A 22,922-nucleotide genomic window follows, 5' to 3' on the forward strand; every position below is an offset into this window, starting at 1 on the left:
CTATGTACGTCTGCTGCCCTGGTAACAGCATTAAGTCTACCGGCTGGACATTCAGCTACCCGAAAAGAGAGCTGATGATGGAGAGCTCCAACTTCTGTGCAGGGCAAAACCTGCCTTGGGAGAGGAGTAAATCTCAGAACATCCTGAATCAGCACCTTTTAGAAAGAAGCCTAAATTGAAGCCAACTAAACATGCACCTCAATCCTGCCTCCACAGACACGTTTCCTCTCCTACATCTCTTTCTGTTGTCATAAATGAAATAAGGCCATTTCCTGTTGTTTTAAGGAAACATAAAAGGGAAGCCCAAAGATCCTATGCAAACCTTTGGGGCCTTAGTTTCTCCACCTGCAGAATGGGTGTGAGCATATCAACCTCACAGGATGTTGTGAGGATTAGAGATGACCGGGGTCCTTGCCCACACCATAGGCGTAATTCACTATAGAGTTGCAATCCTGCCCTTGTGGAAAGTAAGTTCTTTGTCTGGGAATTCCCCACTGCAGATATAGGTGAAGAAAATGACTGTGTGCACACAGCAAATTCACTCTTGTTGTTGATGTGTGTCCTCTGTGCTGTAAGATGGCATATGTGTGACTTCGTAGAAGATAAGCATTGGAGGTGGGGACGGCCCTTGACTGAAAGGAAGGTTGTTTATTTAGAAACCTAGAGCCTTGCTGTGCACAGAGAGCATCCGGGCCTGAGCCTCTTCTGAGTTCCCTTAATTAAGGAGAGAGGCAAGGAAGTATCATTAAGTATGAGATCTTCCTCTTCACACACACAAGGCTGCACTTATTTGAAAGACAGATATTATCTGGGGAGAGGGACAGTAGGAGCTCAAGTAGGGCTCCCTGCACCCTTTGAAGATCCAGCAGTAATAGTGGCTGGGAGTTCCCACGGGGCCACAGAAGTCCCTACACTGCTCCCATAGGACTTGGGATTCTTGTTCCCCTGAAGAGGCAGAGGCCCAAGTTCAGATTCCAGCCTGTCAACAGCTCCACCATCAAAGCCTGCCCCTGCGCTGCCAGCTCTGCCCCCATAGTCCCATCTCTAAAGATTCGTGGAGGAGGAGTGGAGGATTTAGTTCATTCCTCATAATGACAATCCTTTCAACTTGGCTTCCTTAATGGTGTCTCAGACAGAGGAAATGCTCCTCTCAAAACAAGCAGGATTTACAAGTAAAGGCAACAGTGTGCATTTGCTGGGTGTTAATCCCAGAATCATTTGGCTATGAAATGCCTTTAGTAATTGGCTGGTAGCATTAACTTAAAGTTGGCATAATACCTAGCTACACAGCATACACACTGTTATTTTTAAGCAATCCGTGTGTTTAGATGCCATCAAGCTAATTAGGAAATATGTATTTGCACAGAACCCAAGTTTGGAGTGCAATTGAATGGAGAAAATAAATCTTTCTCACTAAGCTAATGTGGACCTTCTGAATCTCCAAGGTTCTTGAGATTGCCAAATGCTAAGAATACACAAATTCATTTCATGACGATTACTTAGTTTTCTCAATAAACATTAGCATGTAAAATGAGATGCTTTTAACCACAATTTTTAACATGTTTAAAATTCTAATTCTCTAAGCTCTTTCGGGGGTGAGGGGGACAAAAACACCAAGGTGCGTGAATAGGAAAAAATAGGTAGAGAGATGGAAGGATGGATAGATAGATAGATATACAGATTTTACTGTGTTAAAAGATGCATGAACAGTACATGTGCTTTTATTATGAAGGCAGGTAAGTGACTCTGCTGTATTTCATGTGTCATCATAGTTGAGGAGTGTGTAGATAGTATGAACTGCACCAGATCTCTTGGGCTGCTTGTCCTCGATGTATGTGGCTGGTGGAACAGTGCAGACTTTGGCTGGCCCTGCACTATCCGGATTCAAATCCTAGCTCCACATTGGTGGCTGTGCAGCTGGGCTAATTCCCTCAACCACATACCTCTGAGTTCTGTCATCTGTAATCTGAACTAACAATAGTACCTACCGCATGGAGTTGGTTTGTAGATTAAATGAGGTAAAGAACGCAAAGTCCTTTCCTGGTACCCGGCACGTGTAAGTGCTCCATAAATACAAGCGCTTTTGTGATCATTACCATTACTGGTAAATTACAAACCTTAATGGCAGCGCGCGCACACACATGCCATATCATGCTGCAGGACAGGAGACTCCCTGGCACTGCCTGGGAGCCACGTGGCCCGTGTGTTCTGTGCTATTGTTTATGGTGGGTTGAATGTGTATTTCATTTTCTGTCGGATTTGCGTGCATTTTCTTCTGGTACTTTCATTTCGGGCTCTGGCACGTACACATGCTTTTTGTGTTTGGTTACAAGTGCGCGTACACCGCAGGCAATGCAAGATGGCTTTGTTTTGCTGTGCAACTTCTGCTGTAGTGCACGGATTGTGCCATCGTGGGTAGGAGCTTAGTAGTGTTGTGTGGAAACAGGAGTGCTCATAACAGAAACCATGGGCTGCCTTTGTTTGGCCTCGGTATTTTTGTATGGAATTGGTTCCTAATATTTAAAAATCAAAATGTTTCACATAAAATCAGATGATGCTTTCTCTTTTGAAAACTAGCAGATGTATGGAGAGAAGGGAACACTTTTCCACTGCTGGTGGGACTGCAAACTAATACAACCTTTTTGGAAGGAAGTACGGAGAACCCTCAAAAAACTCAAACTAGACCTCCCATTTGAACCTGTAATCCCATTACTGGGCATCTACTCAGAAGGAAAAAAATCTTTGTACCATAAGGACACTTACACTAGATTGTTTATCGCAGCTCAATTTACAATTACCAAAATGTGGAAACAGCCTAAATGCCCACCAACCCAGGAATGGATTAACAAGCTGTGGTAAATGTACACCATGGAATACTATTCAGCCACTAAAAAAGATAGAGACTTTACATCCTTTGTACTAACCTGGATGGAAGTGGAACACATTATTCTTAGTAAAGCATCATTAGAATGGAGAAGCCTGAATCCTGTATACTCAATTCTCACATGAGAACAGTTGATGACCTAGTACATGGCTGGGGGAAAGGGAGAGCAAAGGGAAGGAAGGGAGGGGGTTGGGATGATGGTGTGTGACACACCTTTTGGGGGTGGGACACAATTATCAGATGGACTTTCCCTAACAAATGCAATCAATGTAAACTGGTTCTTTGTACCCTCAATGAATCCCCAACAATAAAAAAAACCCAAAACCATAAAAAACTAGCAGATGTGATAATCTGGGTCCTGCTTTCCTTAAGACAATACTCAGCAGGAGTTGAGGATGGCTGCCCCTTTGGCTGTGGCAAACATTATGCAATTTGTCATAGTCCTTAGCAGTCCCTGTTGTCCCTTCACTTTGACACTCAGGCTCAGCTGTTTTGTTTCATCTTCTGAGTGATATTTCCGCACACCCAGCCTGCTGCACCCCATTCCCATTCCTTTCTGGCTCCCACCACCATCTGGGTGTGCCACCCCTGACTTATGAATGCACAGAGTCTGGCTGCCCTTCTGACAAGCCGAGGAGGGCTGGTGAGTGAGGCAGGGACATGCAGATCCCACTGCAAATCAACACTCCCTGATGCTCTGGAGTCTCTGTGCGTTTCTAGACCTGCCTGCTGCATGAGGAAGGGGCTGCCGACGGTACTGACCCTGCTGATGGAGAAGAGCAACCCTGGCCGGTCGGAGCACACGCCCGTGAAACAGAAGCGCAGCTTCCAGTAGAACAGGTGCTCCCAGATGAAGGTGATGAGGCTGAGCGCCATGGCGGCAGCCAGCATGTAGAACACGCCCGCCATGTTGTCAATGTCCAGCTGGCTGCTCATCACCTCATTCTTCTCATTGTGGCAGATCCCTGTGAGCCACAGAGTCTCCAGCTCCTCCATCTCACCTGCACAGAACACAACACGCAGAGCAGTGAGGACTGGGGCACTCACTTGGGGCAACACCTGTGGACCTGGGACAGACTGTGCGACTTACAGCTGTGTAACCTTCCACAGAGTTAACTGAGCTCTCCTGACCTCTATTTGATCACTTGTCAGGTGGAGATAAATTAGATAACAACATCTACTTAATATTGTTACAGTGAGGACGAAGTGACTTTAACACACACAGCAGACAGCACGGTTCTCGGTTTTGCTTTCTGAAGTTTTCTAGCCTTTGTTTGTAATTGTTATTTTTTCCCACCTTGCTTTCTTCTACCCCTCCCCCCAACACTCCCCCCCAGCTTAGAATGAGACATGGGGCTAAACCGACAGCACACATAGAGGAAAGACTTCAATTTCAATTCTGACTTCAAAATGTACTCCTGCTGCGATCTAGGAGCCACACTCATCTTGTCTGTGAAATGAGTATAATAATAACTTATAAAGAAGTTCATAAAAAGTCATTTATTGCTGTGAAGGAAGTGCCTAGCACGGTCCTTGGTCATGGAAGTCATTGGATATATTATTTTCCCCTCCTTCTCTTTAGAACATCCAGGATTACTCCAATAAGTCACACACTCACAGTGTACTTAGAACACAAACTTTAATTGAAAAGAGATGCCCAACCGGCCCTGAATGGCCCCTTGCTAACTAATCTCCCCCACTTGCCAACTGTGGTAGGCAATTAAAGAACCAGGTGGATTTTTCAATGGGAAAAAAACAAAAGCGTAGGCGCGCCTAGCATTATTTTGTCTCTCTTTTATGTTCATTTTATTCGGTTGCCATTTAGGAGAAAATTATCTGATTTAAATATCTAGCAATTACACAAACTATCTAGCAATTCACTTAAACTATGGTACTTACACTATGCATCAGCCTTTAAAAATTATCCTTCGAGAAGAGTATCAAGACAGATGCTTACAACGTTAAGTGAAAACTATGATTTTTTTCATATATGTATCTATATGATATCTGAGATGACTGGAGGCATGTAGAAAAAAACAAAGGAAACACTGTTTGTATCGATTCACTTTCAAAGAAGTTAATCATAATTATTGATAGAATACTGATCCCTTTTTTAAATTTTGTGAAATTAATGTGTATTGCACTGATCCTGCATTGTTCCCATTCTTCAGTGATTTGCCTGAACATAGAAATCTAAGTCGATTATCATTTTTCCTTGACATTTTGAGGATTTTATTAAGTTTCCTTCTAATCGGGATTACAGTTGTTAAGAAGTCAGATAATCATGTAAATGGAGTCTATGCAATCTACAAATTTTTTCTGTTTTTGAGAATTTCACTTTGTCTTTGGTATGAAATCTAAGTATAATAGATTTGTTTCATCTGTTCTGTTCTGTTTAGTATGAGTCTTCAGTGTGATGACTTATAACCTTTCCTATAGCAAAAATTCACCTATTATTGCTCTGAATATTAACTCTCTCTACTCTATCATTTTTTTTTAATTCACTTTTTTTAAAGAGCAGTTTAATATTTATAGAATGACTGAGCAGAAAGTACAGAGAGTTCCCATAAACTGCCCTTCCCCTCCCCTACCCCTCAGCTTCCCCAGTTAGCGTCTCATATTGGCGTGGTTCATTTTTTCACAATTTATAAACCAATATTGATACATTGTTATTAATGAAAGTCTGCAGTTTACATTAGGGTCCTTTCTCTGTGTTGTACAGTCACCTGTGTTTTGTTGAAGGCATAATGTCATGTATCCACCATTCCAGTTTTATACAGAATAGTTTTACTAATGTAAAAATCCCCTGTGTTCCAGGTATTCAACCTGCTCAAACCTCTCCCAACCCCTGGCAACCACTGGTCTTTTAACTGTCTCTATAATTTTACCTTTTCCAGAATATCATATGGCATGTTCATATGACAACCCTATTATAGGTAGTCTTTCACCATAACCATACAGTATGTAATCTTTTCAGACAGAGTTGTTTCACTTACTGATGTGCATTTGACGTTACTCCAGGTGTCCTTTCACGACTTGATAGCTCATTTTTTAAATCACTGAATATTCTATTGCATGGATGTACCATTTGTTGATCCACGCACCTGTTAAGGACATCTTGGTTGCTTTGAGCTCTGGTATTATTAACAAAGTTTTTATAGACATTCATGAGCAAGTGGATGTAAGTTTTCAATTCATCTGGGCAAATACCTAGGCGTGCCGCTGCTGAGTTGTACGGTAAGAACATGCTTTGCAAGAAACAGACATACTTTCTTCCAAAGCGGCTATATCATTTTGCATTCCTATCAGCAAGGAGTGAGAGTTCCTGTGGCTCCATGTCCTCAACCTGCATCTCAAACCACAGCTAGTGTTTGAGATTTTAACCATTCTAATATGGACAAACTATCTCATTGCTTCAATTTTCAGTTCCCTAACAACATATCATTTTGTATGTTTTTTTCCTCTGAAAATCTTATTTGAAACATTCTGGACCTTCTTATTCTGTCTTCCACATATTAACCTGGTCTTACTATTTTTCATTCTTTTATCTCTCTCTGCTGCACGTGAATGAATGATTCCCGTAAATCTATTTTCTAGTTCATTTCTTCTTTCATTGGTAATAGTTAGTTGTATGTTTTTACTTTATTTAAATTGTGACATTCATTTGAATTTTTTTACAGTTCTGGCTATTCTTTTAAAACTTTCATATATTTAATAATTTCATATTTTTCTCCCTTTTTTTCCCTGCCTTAGTTCATGAGATTCTCATTCTTCTGTTTCTTTTTCTTTTTTTTTTTTTCTGTATGCTCTGCTTCTCATGGTGAGTTCCTTCCTTATGACATTTGTAACTTTTGATTCAGAGCTAATCTTCCACAGACTTGCTCTCCCTCTAAGCCCCACGGGACTCCTAAGAACCCTAGATAATGGCAATTATCCCTACAGAGAGTTTCTGGACTTGCTTCTGCCACGGCTCCAGGAGTTTTTAATGTGCCAGTTTTTGTACAAAAAAATTTTTTTGACCATGATTATTGCACCATTTAAGTAGCATACACTTAGACTCCAATACTCATTTGGGTTTTAATTTCTCACTCAGAGCTTCAATCATCACAAACCTCCTTGCACTTTCTTCATGTTGATGTACAATAGACATCCCTAGGCTTCTTTTCATAGACTGACTCATTAAAGATCCCAGATTTGTTAGTCAGAAAAAAACCACAGGCTGGGCATGGTGGCTTGCACCTATAATCCTGGCACTCTGGAAGGGCTAGGCAGGACAATCATGTGAGTTTTAGGAGTTTGAGACTAGCCTGAGCAAGAGTGAAGCCCCATCTACTATAAAAAATACAAAAAATAGCAGGATGTTGTAGCAGGCACCTGTAGTCCCAGATACTTGGGAGGCTGAGGCAGGAGGATCACTCAAACCCAGGAATTTGCAGTTGCTGTGAGCTAGTCTGATGCCATGGCACTCTAGCCTGGGCAACAGAGTGAGACATTCTCTCTCTCCATATATATATGTGTGTGTGTGTGTGTAGCACATATATAAAGTAAGAAAAAACAGGAAGTCCATCTCTTTAGAATGTCTTCTCCCACAAAGCAGGCGCGTGCTGGTTAATCAGTGTGTGCAAAGTGATGGGAAGGAGGCATCTTGATTTGATTCCTTTCTTCTAGGGCGGTGGTTCTCAACCTTCCTAATGCTGCAGCCCTTTAATACAGTTCCTGTGGGTCACAACCTACAGGTTGACAACCGCTATTCTAGGGCTTTCCCAAGCCACAAATGTCACAGGAGATTCTGTCATATCATCTCATTGTCTGCCCGACACCATAAATTGATCCATATTCCTCTGCACATTGAGCTGTGCCTGTGGCTCAAAGGAGTAGGGTGCTGGCCCCATATACCGGAGATGGCAGGTTCAAACCCAGACCTGGCAAAAAACTGCAAAAAAAAAAAAAAAATCAAATTCCTGGGCACGTGATGTGCCTCAAGACAGGTACATTGTTTCCTCTACTCAAGAAAACATGCAAATACAATGTGCCAGGGACTTTCTCCTCCCTTTGGCCTTTGTGAGGTCACAAAAATGAGTCTTCTCAGTGTGGCTTGTCAATTTCCCAACACATCTTCCCTTCAGTGTTGTTCCAAAGAAAGCCAGATTTGTAAGCCTGTAACGGGCGGTCTGGTGCAAGAAACATCACCTTGATGCTTTTCAGGATATAAATATAAAGACTTTTCCTCTGCCCTTTGCCCAAACAACGCCTCTTTTCAAAATTTTCTGAATTCTGAAATGCACATTTCTCAGTACCAATTACAGCCTGTTCCAATCAGTTTTGAATTAATCATTTCCTGCCTCATGGCCTCTTTGACTAGTGTACTGAACTATAGTTCAAATACTTTCTTATTTCATTTTTAATTTACTCAAGTATATTGTAATCTCCTTGAGGGAGATCAGAGCCATGTTTTGTGGTTTTGATATTTCTCATGGCCTGCAGCACGCAGGGAGCACTGAATCCATCTTCTCTGTTTCTCTCCTTATAACCCCAGGCTTAAATTGGACAGCATTGCAGGAATGTTCAAACACATTTGGTGAATTATTCTGCCATATAAATAGAGGAAAAACAAAGTAGAAGGGAGCTTGCAGTGGGCTTAAGAGGGAGAGGCCGGGAAATGTGCACGCCTTTCATTATGGTGAAGCATCACATTGTCAATTTTCAAAAGAGCAGCTCTAGAATACTCATTCTATCATCAGTCTCTCCCATTACAAAGGTTGTAATCTTTGTCAGTCTGACCTTGTGAACCAGAGTTGGTAAATTAACTACTTTTCCAGCAACAACAAAAATAAATAAAATGGAAATTGATCAAGTTAAAAATTTTCTCCACAGCTAAGGACAAAATCAACATAGCAAAGAGACAACCTTCAAAATGGGAGAAGATATTTGCATGTTACAAATCTGACAAAGGACTAATCGCCTAAGTCTACAAAGAACTCAAGAAAATCAACAAGAAAAAAGCAAACACCATTAAAAACTGGCTGGGCACGGTGACTCACACCTGTAATCCTAGCAGGCTGGGAAGCCAAGGCAAGGGGAATGCCTGAGCTCAGGAGTTCTAGACCAGCCTGAGCAAGTGCAAGATCATATTTCCAAAAATAGCTGGGCACTGTAGCAGGTGCCTGTAGTCCCAGCTACTTGGGAGGCTGAGGCCGAGAGTTTGAGGTTGCTGTGAGCTCTGACGCCACAGCACTCTACCCACTCTATGGCTTAACAAAAAACCATAAACCCCCAAACAACAACAAACTGGTAAAAAGACATGAAGAGAATCTTTTTTCAGAGGACAGGCAAATGGCCAAGAAACATGAAATAATGCTCATTGTCTCTTATTATCAGAGAAATGCAAATCAAACCCCCACTGAGGTATCACCTGTCCCCATGAAAACGGCCCATATCACAGGGTCCCAAAGCAACTGATGCTGGCATGATGTGGAAGGAAGGAGACACCCCAGAACTGTTGGGGGGATTGCAAACTAGTCCAGCCTTTATGGAGAGAAGCATGGAGAATCCTCAAAACCCTAAAAGGAGAACTTCCATTCGATTTTACAATCCCTTACTAGACATCTATCCAAAAGAAAAATAGTCATTTTACAGTAAGGATACTTGCAATGTTTATTGCAACTCAATTCACAATGGCAGAGATGTGGAAACAACCCAAATACCCTTCAACCTATGAATGGGTTAATAAATTGTGGTATATGTGGAATACAACTCAGCCATAAAATGATGGCGATTTTGTATCTTTTTTAACAACCTGGAAGGATTGAAGAACATTCTCTTAAGCAGTGGTTCTCAACCTTCCTAATGCCGTGGCCCTTTAATACAGTTCCTATGGGTCGCGACCCACAAGTTGAGAATGGCTGCTCTTAAATCACAAAAATTAAAAAATGAGCATCACATGTTACTCAATACTAAATCGAAACTAGTAGTTAAAGGACCGTGTGCTTAAACACAGAGAAAAATTCAATTAAGTTAAAGAAGAGGGGAAGGGGAGTGGGGCTCAGTAAGTTCCCACCCAATGGGTACAGTGCAGGGGTATGTGGACACTTCCGGAGGAAAGGGCTCAACTCCAACTTGGACTTTACCTTACAAATGCAGTCAATGTAACCTAACCAATGTACCCTCATATTAATCTAAAATAAATAAAACATATATATGATTAAAAATAAATCTCTTTCCTGAAGGAGACTCATTCCTGCTGGCAAGACACAAGCTAAATGCTCATGCAGGAGAGGAGGAGCCTGGCAGTTTTGGGGTGCAGCCACACCACCCTGTCTTCTCTCTCTACCTTAGAGGACCAATCCCCACATAATGCTCATAGATGACATTCTCCTTTTCTATTTACATCTCCAACAACAGTAAGTTCACAAACACTTGCAGGACTCCTTTGCATCCATCGCAAGTTGCACCTGTTTAAAAGTTCTTCCTGCATCTGTCTTCAGGGGAGAAGATGTGGCCAACCACAAGTATCTCTGTTGACCTCTGAGTTCCTCACTATCTTGAGGAAGGCTGTAAGTTCAGTACATAGAGCAGGGTGTGAAGGTGTCCCCTTTCCTAAGGCTGGCAAAATTCAAAGGCAGAGTGATGGGATTTCAAGGGTCAAGAGCCAGAGAGATGCTCTACAAAATAGGAAGATGCCAGGATGGACAGTGTTGTGTGTGTCTAGGATTTGTTGTCACTGGCTGCATGGATGATGCTGTAAGAGGTCTTTGGAGGGCCCGTCACACAAAGCAGATAGACAGGAAGGACACAGATGGTGAAGACGAATGCATGAGGGTGGGGGTTTCTCATATTTGCAAAAAAGGAATAAATGAAAATTCAACTAGATCTTTTCTAGTAAGTCACAGGAAAGAAAGTTTCAGGTAGAAAACACCGGAATGAGCTTGAAAAGGAAGCACCCTTCCCTGAAGATTTTGGGGAACACGTCAATCATCTGGTAAGGTTACTGGAAGATCATATTAGAATCAACATCTGAATCAGACGGCCTCCCACACCTGCTGGTTCTTTGCTCTTGGTCCATATACTCTGCTTATCTAGTCATCTACTCATCCATTCATGCATCTATTTTTCTATTTAACAAAATTGAAAAATTTGTCTGTGCTCCAGGCACTGTACTAGAGTTTTAAAAAATTAACTCATGTAAACTTAAGGAGGCTGGTCTCATATCATTGCCACTTTACAGATGAAGAAACCCAGGCACAGAGAGCTAAGGAACTTGCTCAGTCTCTTTTAGCTCCAGTTTTAGCACCAACCAAATGGGAGTGCAATGATATTAACCTTGTAGAAGTCTTGTTAGAATTAACTGATGCTGCATACATGCTGATTACTTGATAAGTCCTTCTGGTGATGTCCTTATTACTGCCTGAAATCAGGGAAGCTGGGGTTGGGGTGAGACAGAACATGCAACCCATCCTGTCCCCATCCAGCTCCTGTGGTCTCTGATTCCAGGATGCAGGTACACAGTCTGGGGGAAGGCTCAGCTGTCTGAGAAGACTCTGTTATGGTCTAAGAAAGAGAAATCTCTTCCTTATTTGCTGTAAGACTCATTCTCAGCACTTTCAGAGGGACTGCTGTTGCCTTTCAGATTGGATTTCACTATATTCCCTATGACTGTCTAGAGCTAAGGGTATTGCTTCAAGAGTGGATTTTATAGCAGGCAATGTGACTAGCCTTCAAACTCCCTGAGCACTTCTCCCCTGTGGTCAGTTATGAAAAAATCCATTTTGAACTTGTACCCTTTAGGCTTCATCCAGGGCTGGAGAATTTTGCTGAAATGCATCTTCTAAAATCAGCTTTCAAAGGCATGCATCTACATATTTTTTTTTTCTTGGTTTCTGGCCAAAGCACTTGACCCCAGGCAGTGACGGGATGAAAAGACAGATAGTGTGTGATTTTGAGAAGGTTAGTCTTGATGTTCTGTTTCATTTCTGGTCAAGGAAGCTATTGGTTTTTGGTTCTTTAAGGATTTCACCTGGTTTTTCTTTACTCATGCACTAATTCACTTATTCACTCATTAAAAAGAAAACCATTTATCAAGCACTTAACATGTAATCGGCATCCTTGTACTTCCAGAAAGGGATGAATTAAACATAGTCTTTCACCTCTAAGATCTCAGAGTCCTGTGAGAATGACAGTTGTGGAAACCAGTAATTATGGCAAAATGAGATGATTGACTTTGCATAGGGCTGGAGCCAGGAAGACAGGAGAGTATTTTGAGATCAGTGAGTTGTTCAAAATTTCTAGGAAAAATGAAGGGATTAAAAGAAGAAGCTGAAGAGCAGAAGCCAGAGTATAAAGGACTCAATGTTAGTATAAGAAGTCTGGGGATTGCCGGGAAGAGCAGGACCATGGGAAAACCCAGAAGTTTTCTTGGTGGACCCAGGATTCTTCAGTCACTACCCGTGCTTCTCCAGTTATAGGCCTGTGGTCAGAAACCCAGTATCTCTTCACATACATTATAAAGTAGGCTATTAGGAGTGTGTGTGGGATGAAGTCTCATTTAAAATCACAAATTTGTACAATTGTGGAGGAAGTTCACTAATAAATCCTATCACTGTGATTAGACGCCTGTCCTGATCTCAGAGTCAGGAAGAACATGCATATTAAGCTCTCCTACTCCCAGGAAATGTAATGACTTGGAGAAATTCACTTTTGGGAAAGTGCTGACACAGATCCATTGTAAGCTGTCATCAATAGCATCATCCCCCACAATAATTTACTCTGGATATACCAGCTGCATGGTATTGTGCTGAAAATTTGGCAACTGCAATCTGTAGGGTATAGCTCAGAGGTCTCAACTTCCAGGAAGTCTTTCCTGAATGCATAGGAATGAGGGTTAGGAGATCATGGTTTCTCCTACTATGATATCCTGGATATTTCTTCGATATGGAATTTGTCACACTGAAGTCCTGTATAATTGTCACCTGCTTCTAAGTCTTCATCACTGAGAGGTGAGTTTATCAGGGCAGAGATCTTGTCTTATTCTTCTTATCAATAATCTGCAGCATAGATCTTGACACATAGTATAAAGTTCATAAACCTGTGCTAATCACTAATCTCCTTTATTAGTTAGTGGTCCATGTATCTGAGGGCCAGCAATAACCCAAGAGAGGAGTCTGCAAAGCCCCAGACACAGGGGCCATGGGTAGATTCTGAAATCAATAAATCAAGGCTGACTCTTGGGGCAAGCATGCTCCAATCAAAGATTCTAGAGACAGAGTCTGGTGGTTTCCCACAGGGAGCCAACTTCCATCTATAGCTGAAAAACGTCAGGACGATGTCACTGCTGATCCCATTAGGGTTTGCTGTGAACACCAAGAGAGAAACTGACCCCGTTTCCATCCTGTTTCATGTCCTTCCCAGGGGTTGGGCACTTTAGGTTTCTCAGAAGCCCAGCCGGAATTGGTAATGGCAAAGGAACAACTTTCTTTGTGGAAAATCTAGGACACAGATCCATCAGCAGGCTCATGTTCTCAGTGAGAACAGACTCCATCATCATGAGTTCTGAACTACAGCCCTGGGAATGAGGATGGACTCTGTGTGACTGGCCAAGGCCTCTGTTAGCCCAGTCATCCTGCACATGGAAGGAAGCCACTGGTAAAATCTGGAGGTGTGGTCTGTGACCTTGGAGCAGAGGAAGGTCAGACAGACCATCTGAGCACAGACCTTGGGTCCTTAGTCTCATTAACTTCACAGTTTTGACTCAAAAGATTTTGGTCACGTCCACCCTCTTGGATGTAGCAATGAGAAATTCACCCTTTTCTCCCCTCCCTGTGGTGACCCCACACCCTAGTTATTTTAAAAGGAAAAAAAAAAAAAACCTCTTCAAAATAAAATCAAAACACCTGCAACAAATCTAACAAACAAGAAAAAAATAAGACCTATGTAACACTAGATCTGAAAATAATACTCTGAAGCCCATGACCTTAGAAGTTCACTGGAATATTTGTGAAGAGAAAGAATACTTTTGATGGTGTTGGCGATACAAGATTCTGGACACAAATAGATGGAATTTGGAAGATAAATATTCCTTATTTAAATGTCAGAATATTCCATTTTGGTATAATGCTGAGAAGTCATAAAACCAAAATAAAAATAGGGCCAGGCTTAAATGTATCCAGTTAGATGCAAAGACAGTGTGTCTTTGGCATAAATGTTTCACTCTCACCTTCCAACTGAGGTTTCTGCTCCATGGATGGAGCTCAAGAATTGCAGAGTTCATTGCTGCTGGTCACCACCGGCCTGGGATTTTGTAGTCCACATGGTCAACCATGCAATTTGGAGCTGGGGGATTTTATGCATACAGGTTCCTAATTCATCTCTTTTGGAGAGGAAAAATGAAAAAGAGGAGGGAGGACTGGGCACCCTCATCGAAAGTCAAACAATGCACAAGATCACAATTTTCCATTAGAGGGTGAAAGTACAAAGAAATAATTCCCCAAAGTTAAGACTGCAGAAAACTTGCAGGAAGTCTAAGAAATCCTACTTACACCAAGCACTTCTGGAGTCTGCTTGCCTAACCCCTCACAAGATAATAGATGGTCAAGGTATTTGTGAGTATAAATGAAATCTTAGTAGCTTTGGGGCATTGCACATTTTCTCAGTCAAAATCCTTTGACTCATTGGGTAAGGGTATAAAGACTTTTTAGCAACACAAAGGCGTTCTTCTGTTTTAAAAGTGTACAGCTTTGAGAAAAAATATACGTCAATAACCCCATATCCCATGCTGTTTCCAGAGACCCTGGGCTAAACTGGGGTTTCAGTACCCCAGAGCCGCTAACAACTCTGCCCTAAAGGGAAATGAAGAGGAACAGGACGTGGGTGTTCACAGTGTGCCTTTCACAGGGTACAGCCAAGCTGCCTAACTCGTGACTAGGGAATCCTTCAGACGGATGTCCTTAAGGCTTTCTGACCCATGTCTGGTTTATATCTGTCTGACCATTGGTCTAACACTGACAGCCCAACCTTGTAGTCTCCCCGGGGGAAAACCCAGCCTGGGGCAGTCCCTAGTTCTTCAGATTGAAGATGGCAATTCATTACATTACTACAATAGAATGTAAGTTCAGAGTTTTATTACTTACAGATCCTTGGTAGGGAGCGTGTGATGAATCAGGAGGACAATTTCCATTCCTGGGTCATGCGAGGCAGGAATGAAGAGTTGAGCAAAGAGAGTCAAAGAGGCAAATAGCACTACATCTAAAACGGTATGGGCTGCTTTAACTTCGAGGGCAAATGACTGAGTGATCTGCATAAGGATCTGCAGGGAAAATCCCAAGAACCTACTCTCCTAAGTGGCAGAGATCCCTCTAAGTCCTCACCTCTGGACACAGGCTTGAGCCACTTGGGTGTGACATTCTACTTCTAATGCTCAGGCAGCAACTTTTGCTGTGTCATTCTTGTTGCACACGCCAAGAAATATCTCAAAGTAAAATGACCCCACTGCTTTTCAGATTCATTTTTATTAAAGTGTTGTCAACAAGCTCCCTGAGACAATAGGAAAAATGGGTCACTTCCGTTTGATCTGTATTTCCCACTGCCTAAGATAGTGCAGGGAGCTGAACAGATACCCAGGACCTGGATGCAGAATGAAGAAGAGAAGGTGAGAGTGAAACAGGAAGAACGGGGGAGAGGAAAGAGCAGAGGAAAAAAATAATAGTAAGTTAACTGATGACTCCATACTGAACCCCAGAGTCAAAGCATTCTATGATAGACATACTCTTATCTGACAACGTGAATGTTACTTTTTTTGCATTATTTTTATTGCTCAATGTTTCACTGCAGCAATTGTCTCATTTCTTCTCTGAATGTATTTATTGTCATTCATTCTTTACGAGGTTTTCGTTTCTAGTCCTTATCTTAAACGTTGTTATTAAATTTTAAGCCTTTTTAATTTTGTGACAGCAAAAACTGGAAACCAAATAAACACATGTATATGTATAGAGAAAATTAAAGAAAAATAAAGAAAGAAGGGAAAGAGCAGAGGAGGGGAAGTGGGGTAGAAAGGGAAGAGAGAGGACAGAATCTGAGAACTGGGACTCTTTGTGGAAAGGACCCTGCACCGGCTGTCAGTACCATCTGTACCTACAGCAAAAGGAAGACTCTCTCTGAGTGATAGAGAGCTCTGTGGTGGTAGGGATGGCTGGGTTATGACTCAAGAGAGCTCCAGGTGGAGTGAGACCACAGCTAGGAATGCATGGAAGGACACATAGGGACAAGCAAGTTGGATTTATATTCCAACTGAGGAGGGCATGTGGGACAGACACTGCAGTTCCCTGGCCCCATTCTACCAATCATGAATCTTAGGTCAGGTTATGTGCCCCAAGGTCACAAAATAAGTCAATGTTGAAGTTGGGAAAACAATTTGGATCTCTAAATAATTGAAACAATATCTGATGGACACACCTTGAGTTTGGTTGTACAAGCCTGTTTCACCTTTCTCATGGAAAGTAGAAAAAGGGCACTCAGAAATTGGGAGAGCCACACACACTGCCAGTGTGAATGTCTGTGGATTGTATGTCTTCTGAAAACTGGTTGGAAGTATCCATGAAAGCGGAGTGTATGCACTCAATGACCCAGGTATATCCCAAACTACAATGCCTTCTCACACAGAAAAGTTAACGTACGAGAATGTTCAAAGCAGACAAATTCTAGAAATGCCACAAATGCTGATGAATAGCAAAATTGTTAAATGCATTATGGTCTAGTTTCATAATAAAATATGACACAGCTATGAAAATGTGTGTGGTTACATGCGGTAGTATGTGTGAGTGTCATAAAAGACTTGAATGAATATATGCTATATGATTCCACCATTTATTTGAAGTGCAAAAGGAGGCAAAACCAATCTGTAGTCATGAAGGGCAGAATGTTGGTTATTTTGGCAGGGGAGGGGGTATTGGCTGTCAGAGGCCATGAGGAAGGCCATTTTTAGGGTGATGGTCATGTTCTATATCTTGGTGCAGCTACACGGTTGTATAAGCATTAACTGGACGCTGGAGCTTGGGTAAAGGAATGAATGTATCAATATGTTATATTTTTACAGAAGATAAAAAATAGAAGGAAGAAGTGGGTGGCACAGCAGAGGTGTAAAGTGTTCTTTTATTTAAGAGTTAAGAGAGAGGATATGAAGGAAAGTAGAAGAAATCAGAGTTTCTGAACCAGAGAATTTTAAAGAATATGAAATTTCTTTACAAAGAGAAAAATTCTTCAAGGATTTCAAGATAGGGGTGTGAGTCATGTTTAGCTAAATTCTTCTATATTACAGAAATTATTTCAAAATAACATGTCTTAATTTTATATTTAAGCCAGAAGTCAGCAATCGTTTTTTTGGTTTGTTTTTTTGCAAAGGGCCAGTTAGTAAATATTTGCAGCTCTATGGGACACTCAGTCTCTATCTCAGCTACTCAATTCTGCCTTTATAGCACAAAAGCAGCCATTGACCAAACATAATACATGTACATGAATGGGTATAGTGTTTTAATAAAACTTTATTTATAAAACCAGGTGATGGGCCATGGGGGCCGGGTCATAGTTTGCATCTTTTTAAGCAATAAAGAAAAGGAAATGAAATAATCTTTAAAAGCCATGCATATGAACAAGAATAAATTGCAATTTGAGGAGTTTCTCATTTGTTATCTCTCAATTTTATTATCATCTATGTTTATTGGGTACCTACTGTTTGAGGGGAATTATAACAAGTTAATCTCATACATTATACCATTCAACCTGGTGGGGTTGGTGCCATTATGACCCACAATTTAAAGAGGAAGAAATTTGCCCTTAAAAAGAATATGTAACTTCCTCAAGGTCATAGAGCTAGTCATGATCACTTCTCATATTTAAATCCAAAGCCTCTGTATCTATCTACACCCCTTTTTGCTACATAATGACTTTGTTTGCATGAAATAGCACAACCAAAATTTTAATAAAGTACTAAAGTATATAAAGTGGTTATTGTATTTATATATTAAAAACAATAAATAGCCAAATAAGATGAGCAGGCAACTCCTCCGTTTTTTCATTTTTACTAGTATTCAAAGGAACTCAAATTAAGCAACCCTGAGACAGCACATTGTACCTTCAGAAATAGCCCATGCTGCCAGATTATTGTAAAATTGGTAACTTGATCTGTTATTAGTAGGACTTTAGATGGAAACAGAGCTCCAGGGCATCAATATGATGCTATATATCAAGAGTCCTAGAGATGTTTATAGCCATTGACCCTTCAAGTTCTAAATCTAAGAGTTTATTGCAGATAGATAGTTTAAAAGAAAAAGAAAATAGGCATAAAAATGTGCCTTCCTTATCTACACTAGCAAAACACCAAAATGTTTGACAATAGGAAAACAATGTAATAATTTCTGATTTAATAATGATGATGACATTTTAATAGAATAATTGTGAAAGCAGATAACATAAAAACATAAATGTTTAAAATATAATAGTGAAAATAATGGTATACAAAAGCATGTATAACCAATAATTAAATTATTTAAAGAAATGTGACTACAAGTAAAAGGGACCAGGAGGTAATGGGTAGATTGAAAACAAGTAGACTGGAGTGATCAGTAGAACCTACATGACTGCCCACTTCCTTACACTGACACCTCCTTCAAGTTGACTGAATTTTCATAGACTGGACGTGTACCACATGTGGGTGTCAGTACACTAGGCCTAGTTTCTTATGTTGACCATCTCTGTATGTTGACTAGTTTCTCCAGTCCCTTGGATAATCAACTTACAGAGGTTGTACTGTATATACAGTTGGCCTTCCGTATCCATGGGTTCAGCATCTGTGAATTTAGCCAAACACCAAATAAAAATATTCAGAAAAAATTGCACCTTTACTGAACATGTGCAGTAGTTTTCTTGTTATTATCTCCTAAAGAACACAGTATAACAACTATTTACACAGCACTTACATTGTATTAGGTATTGTAAGTCATCTAAAGATGATTTAGAGAATAAAAAAGGATGTGCATAAGTTATATGAAAATACTACACCATTCACTTTATTAATGTCTCAGGAACTTGAGCATCCACGAATTTTATTACTCACAGGAGGTCCTGGAATCAATCCCTCATGGATACAGAGGGACATTGCGTTTCTGAATGAGAGTGTTCAAAAAAATACAGCTGGAGAGGGATTTAGGGCACTGTTTATCCATCCCGTGAATTTTGCATGAGGTTATGTGACACTGATGTTTGACTTACCAGCTAGCCACTCATTACATCTTATTTCTACTCTGATGTTTCTCTGGACATTTTTGACTTTCCCTGGTTTGAGGGATTCACTGCTTGTCAGGCACAGGTTTGGAACCACTGACCTTGTTCTAATCCTGGCGTCAGATTGATAACTAGCACTGAGATTCTGGATCTCAACAGGCCTTTTGGGAAATTTGCTGCAAAACTTATGCAAATGAAACCCTTGGAGTTTTAACACTGAGGAACAGTCAATGGCGCTCCGGGATATTGATGAGTTTTATCTGTTTCTTAAGGAAGTACTGTTCCATTATTATTCCAAATATGTCTCTAGTTAAAATCAGGAGGGAGATAAACAAGTCTAATTTTTATATTACCATCTGGTCACAGGCCAGTGGAGAAGCACTTAAGCCCTTTATTGCTAATCTACGCTTAGAAACGGACACATTTCTTCTTAGAAAACATTGTATTTCTGAATGAATAGTTTGCCCTAGATGTAGTCATTAGGTCATAGGAGAGTCAAGGGGCCTTAGTTGCGGGCCATTAATCATCAAATCTGCTATCTTTGTGTACATATGAGGTTTATGCATATGAAAGAGTCATCCACATAAGGCAGGAGCAATAGAAAAATTCATATTAAAAACAATGAGACTCAATCAATAGTCTTTAGCCGCACTTCCCTGGTGGTTCCAAATGTGAAGGAGTCAGGAGAGACATCACATCCAAATCTGGTTCCAGATCCAAGTCAATCAATAGAAGAGCTGGCTCAGGGCCTGCCTAAATGTGGAGCCTTCATTCTTGCCTGCTTTATTTTTAACACAGTTATTATAGTCAATAAATGAAAATGAAATCTTTGGAAGCAATAAGAACTTTCATGTCTATTTTGATCCTTCCTGAATGTGGAAACTTAACATTAAAGTCTATTTGAAAACTTCTTCCATTCATAGCCTACCTCGTGTCTCCTATGTTCCTTATTGTGGTTGCTTTGCAGGGTAACACTTGGAAGTTCCACATCATTTATTTCTCAGGTTTTCACAATTGCCCAGGTCTCTATGTAAACCCAACTAGGAGCCCTGAGAGAAGGAGGGTGAATAAAACATGGGGCACAGACCCACTATTATAGACCCCAGTTGGGCGATCTGATGGCCACTAATTACCAACCAGAGAATAAGATGTTTTCAAATACTAAATATTATTACTCTAAAGAATGATTCTTAAATGTTGTTGTGTACTAGAATCACCCAGAGAGGTTCTACAATGCCTTGGGGGTAAAAATAGATATCCACATTCTCAACAGGCTCCTTGAGTGATTCTATTGGACACAAAAATGCCAAAAGTATCTTTGCAAATAAGGACAGCAGAGTAGGAGGCTTTAATCATTTCTATCTGTACATCTCACCACCTGGAATTTATAAGCTGTTCAGTTATTCTTTGTTGAATAAAGGATTAGAAGAGAGAATGAATTAATGAAAAAAAATGGGTGACAAGCGGGAGGATTTGTCTAAAGGTACCCAGTCCTTCCTAACTTGATTACAAAGTTAGTAATTTACAGAGTCACCTAGTTCAGCCCCTGTTGCGATTTCTGCCTTTGAAGTCTCAATTTGATTAAAGCACTTTTAGCAAGGAACAATAACTTTCTGAAATCCTGGGGATTATGCAGTTCCAAGAAGCTCTGTGGGGAATAAGCAATTCCGGCAACCAAGGCAGGTCTTTGTGAACCTGGAGAGGCTGCGATGCAAGCTTGTATCAGGGCCAAACATCTGACTTCCCTGAATTACATTCTGTCCTTGTTTCATTCCTTCTCATCTCTTGCTTCTGGGTCCTGAGTTTTCCCCAAACTGCCAGGGTTGAATGATCTCAAAAATTAGGCTGGGCCTGTTCCCGTGGTGCCAGGGCCTGAGGCGTGGACAAGTCTCCTTCACTTTAGAAAAATGAAAAAAAAAGGAAAAGGCAACTTCCCCCCCCCCCTCAACCTCATGGTATTTTGCCCGGTATCATCTGCAGGGGACTGATGCCCCATTAGTAAAAGAGGAAGGAACACTGACTCTGAGGTCTGACCAATCTGTGTTTAAGTCACAGCTCTGCCCCTTTCCCAGCGAGAGAGCCCTTCTGCCTTCCCAGGTGTCTGTGAGCCTTGCAGCAGGAAGAGGACAAACAGTATTGCATAACTGTTAAAGCAAAGATCCTAAGCAGGATCTCTGCATAAGCTCTTGGAGGCCTCTTGCACAGATTCTAAGATCTGCCACTTAGCTGGGTGATCGTGGATACCTTGCTGACCCTACATGTGGTTCAGTTTCCTTACCTGTAAACAGGTCTGAATAATCATCACTCACGCCATTTAATCATTGTGAGGATTAAATGAAATCGATACATGTAAAGACTTACATGATTTTGTGACACACAGTTACCCTTCCATAGGTGTTACTGATCACAAATGTCTATCAAAATAATGGCAATATTTATTGTTAGTAGTAAAAAGCTGTCCCATCCCTTTGACGAGGTTCTCAGATGCTCTCCACCTCCCCTCCCCCACCCCACCTCTCCCAATCTTTATTTTGCATTTATTTCCTTAATTGGGCTGAGGCGGCTGGTTTCAGTGGGGTGTTGCTGAGTCATCTGAGGACACAGGGACCTATGTCAGGAAGGACCGCTGGCAGGGGGAGCAGCAGGGGAAAGATGAGACACCTCCCAGGCAGGAGTGAGTCAGCCGATGGCCTGGGCCTTGCACCACAACCCTGGAGCCGAGACCAGGCAGTGGAGGCCTCTGAGAGTTCCTGAGTTTCACCTGCTGCACGGCTGATTCTCGATACTGCGTAAACTAGTCACTTAGCAAACCTCTCCCCGCCCCCCAGTCCCTCCTCTCCGCCTCCTTCCTTCTGGCCTTAATCTCTCCTGTTCTTTGACTTCTTCTCTTGCTGCATCTTCCTGCCTTTCTTCCCCCTTCCTTCCTTGGTGACTCTGCCCTTTTCTTTGTTATTCTTTATCACTTTCTTCTTCCTTTTCTTTCATTTTTTCTCTTCTAATTTCTCCCTCATCTCTCTCTCTCTCCCCTTTTCCTTTCTTGCCCCCCTTACCTTTTCTGTCTTCTGTCTCTCGTCTTAATATTCTCCCTTCCCTTCAGAGAACCAGGTAACCTACAACATTAAGTCTTCTCTGCCTTGCTTATTAACTTCCTCCAGGTAGTCTAGACCGGGTGCCAGCAAATGCCTTCTGGAAAGGGCCAGACACGAAATATTTTGGGCTTTGCAGGTGATGTGCTTTCTGTTATGACTCAGTGCTGTTGCGTGAAGGCAGCCGCAGACAACACATACAAAAATGGAGGTGACAGTGTTTCAGTAAAACCGTGTTTCCACAAACAGGCCATGGCACTATCTGGACCATAGGTTTTGCCAAATGCAAAGGAAAACACTCTTTCTCTTGTTTTCTTTCCCCTTGATTGAAAACCAGCAAAAAGGAGTTTTTAACTACTGGGCCCCTGCAGGTACATTCTCTGACCACTCTCCCTCAAATTCCTGATTGAAGACGCTGACCCCTGTACTCCAGAGCCCTGCTTTGATCCAGTGGACACGAACAAACCAGGAGATCTGATGTTTGTTGCTAACAGTCATGTGGGAACACCCAAACTACTGCCTGAATTTAGAGAATTTACAAAACAAAACAGAGACAGAGACAGAGAGAGATTAAGAAGGAAGCTTTCAAGTATTTAAATTCTTAGGACTGCAGGAGTGAACCCAGCAAAGAACACAGTGGGAGTTCCGTCTGGCAGAGAGAGGATCTGGCTAAGACAAAACCATGC

The 22,922-nt window shown here is 41.4% G+C and overlaps 1 protein-coding gene across 2 annotated transcripts in view; it reads right to left on the minus strand.

Moving 5' to 3' along the window:
- GRIN2A (glutamate ionotropic receptor NMDA type subunit 2A) overlaps positions 1 to 22,922 on the minus strand; it is a 408,795-nt gene that overhangs the window by 7,066 nt on the left and 378,807 nt on the right. For both annotated transcript variants that reach the window (XM_003802071.3, XM_012812896.1), the window contains one exon: positions 3,647 to 3,885. In XM_003802071.3, the coding sequence (XP_003802119.1) occupies positions 3,647 to 3,885 (239 nt within the window). The remainder of the gene's footprint in view (positions 1 to 3,646; positions 3,886 to 22,922) is intronic.

This window comes from Otolemur garnettii, unplaced genomic scaffold (assembly GCF_000181295.1).
Source record: "Otolemur garnettii isolate 467f Iridium unplaced genomic scaffold, OtoGar3 scaffold00232, whole genome shotgun sequence".
Classification (NCBI taxonomy): Eukaryota; Metazoa; Chordata; class Mammalia; order Primates; family Galagidae; genus Otolemur; species Otolemur garnettii.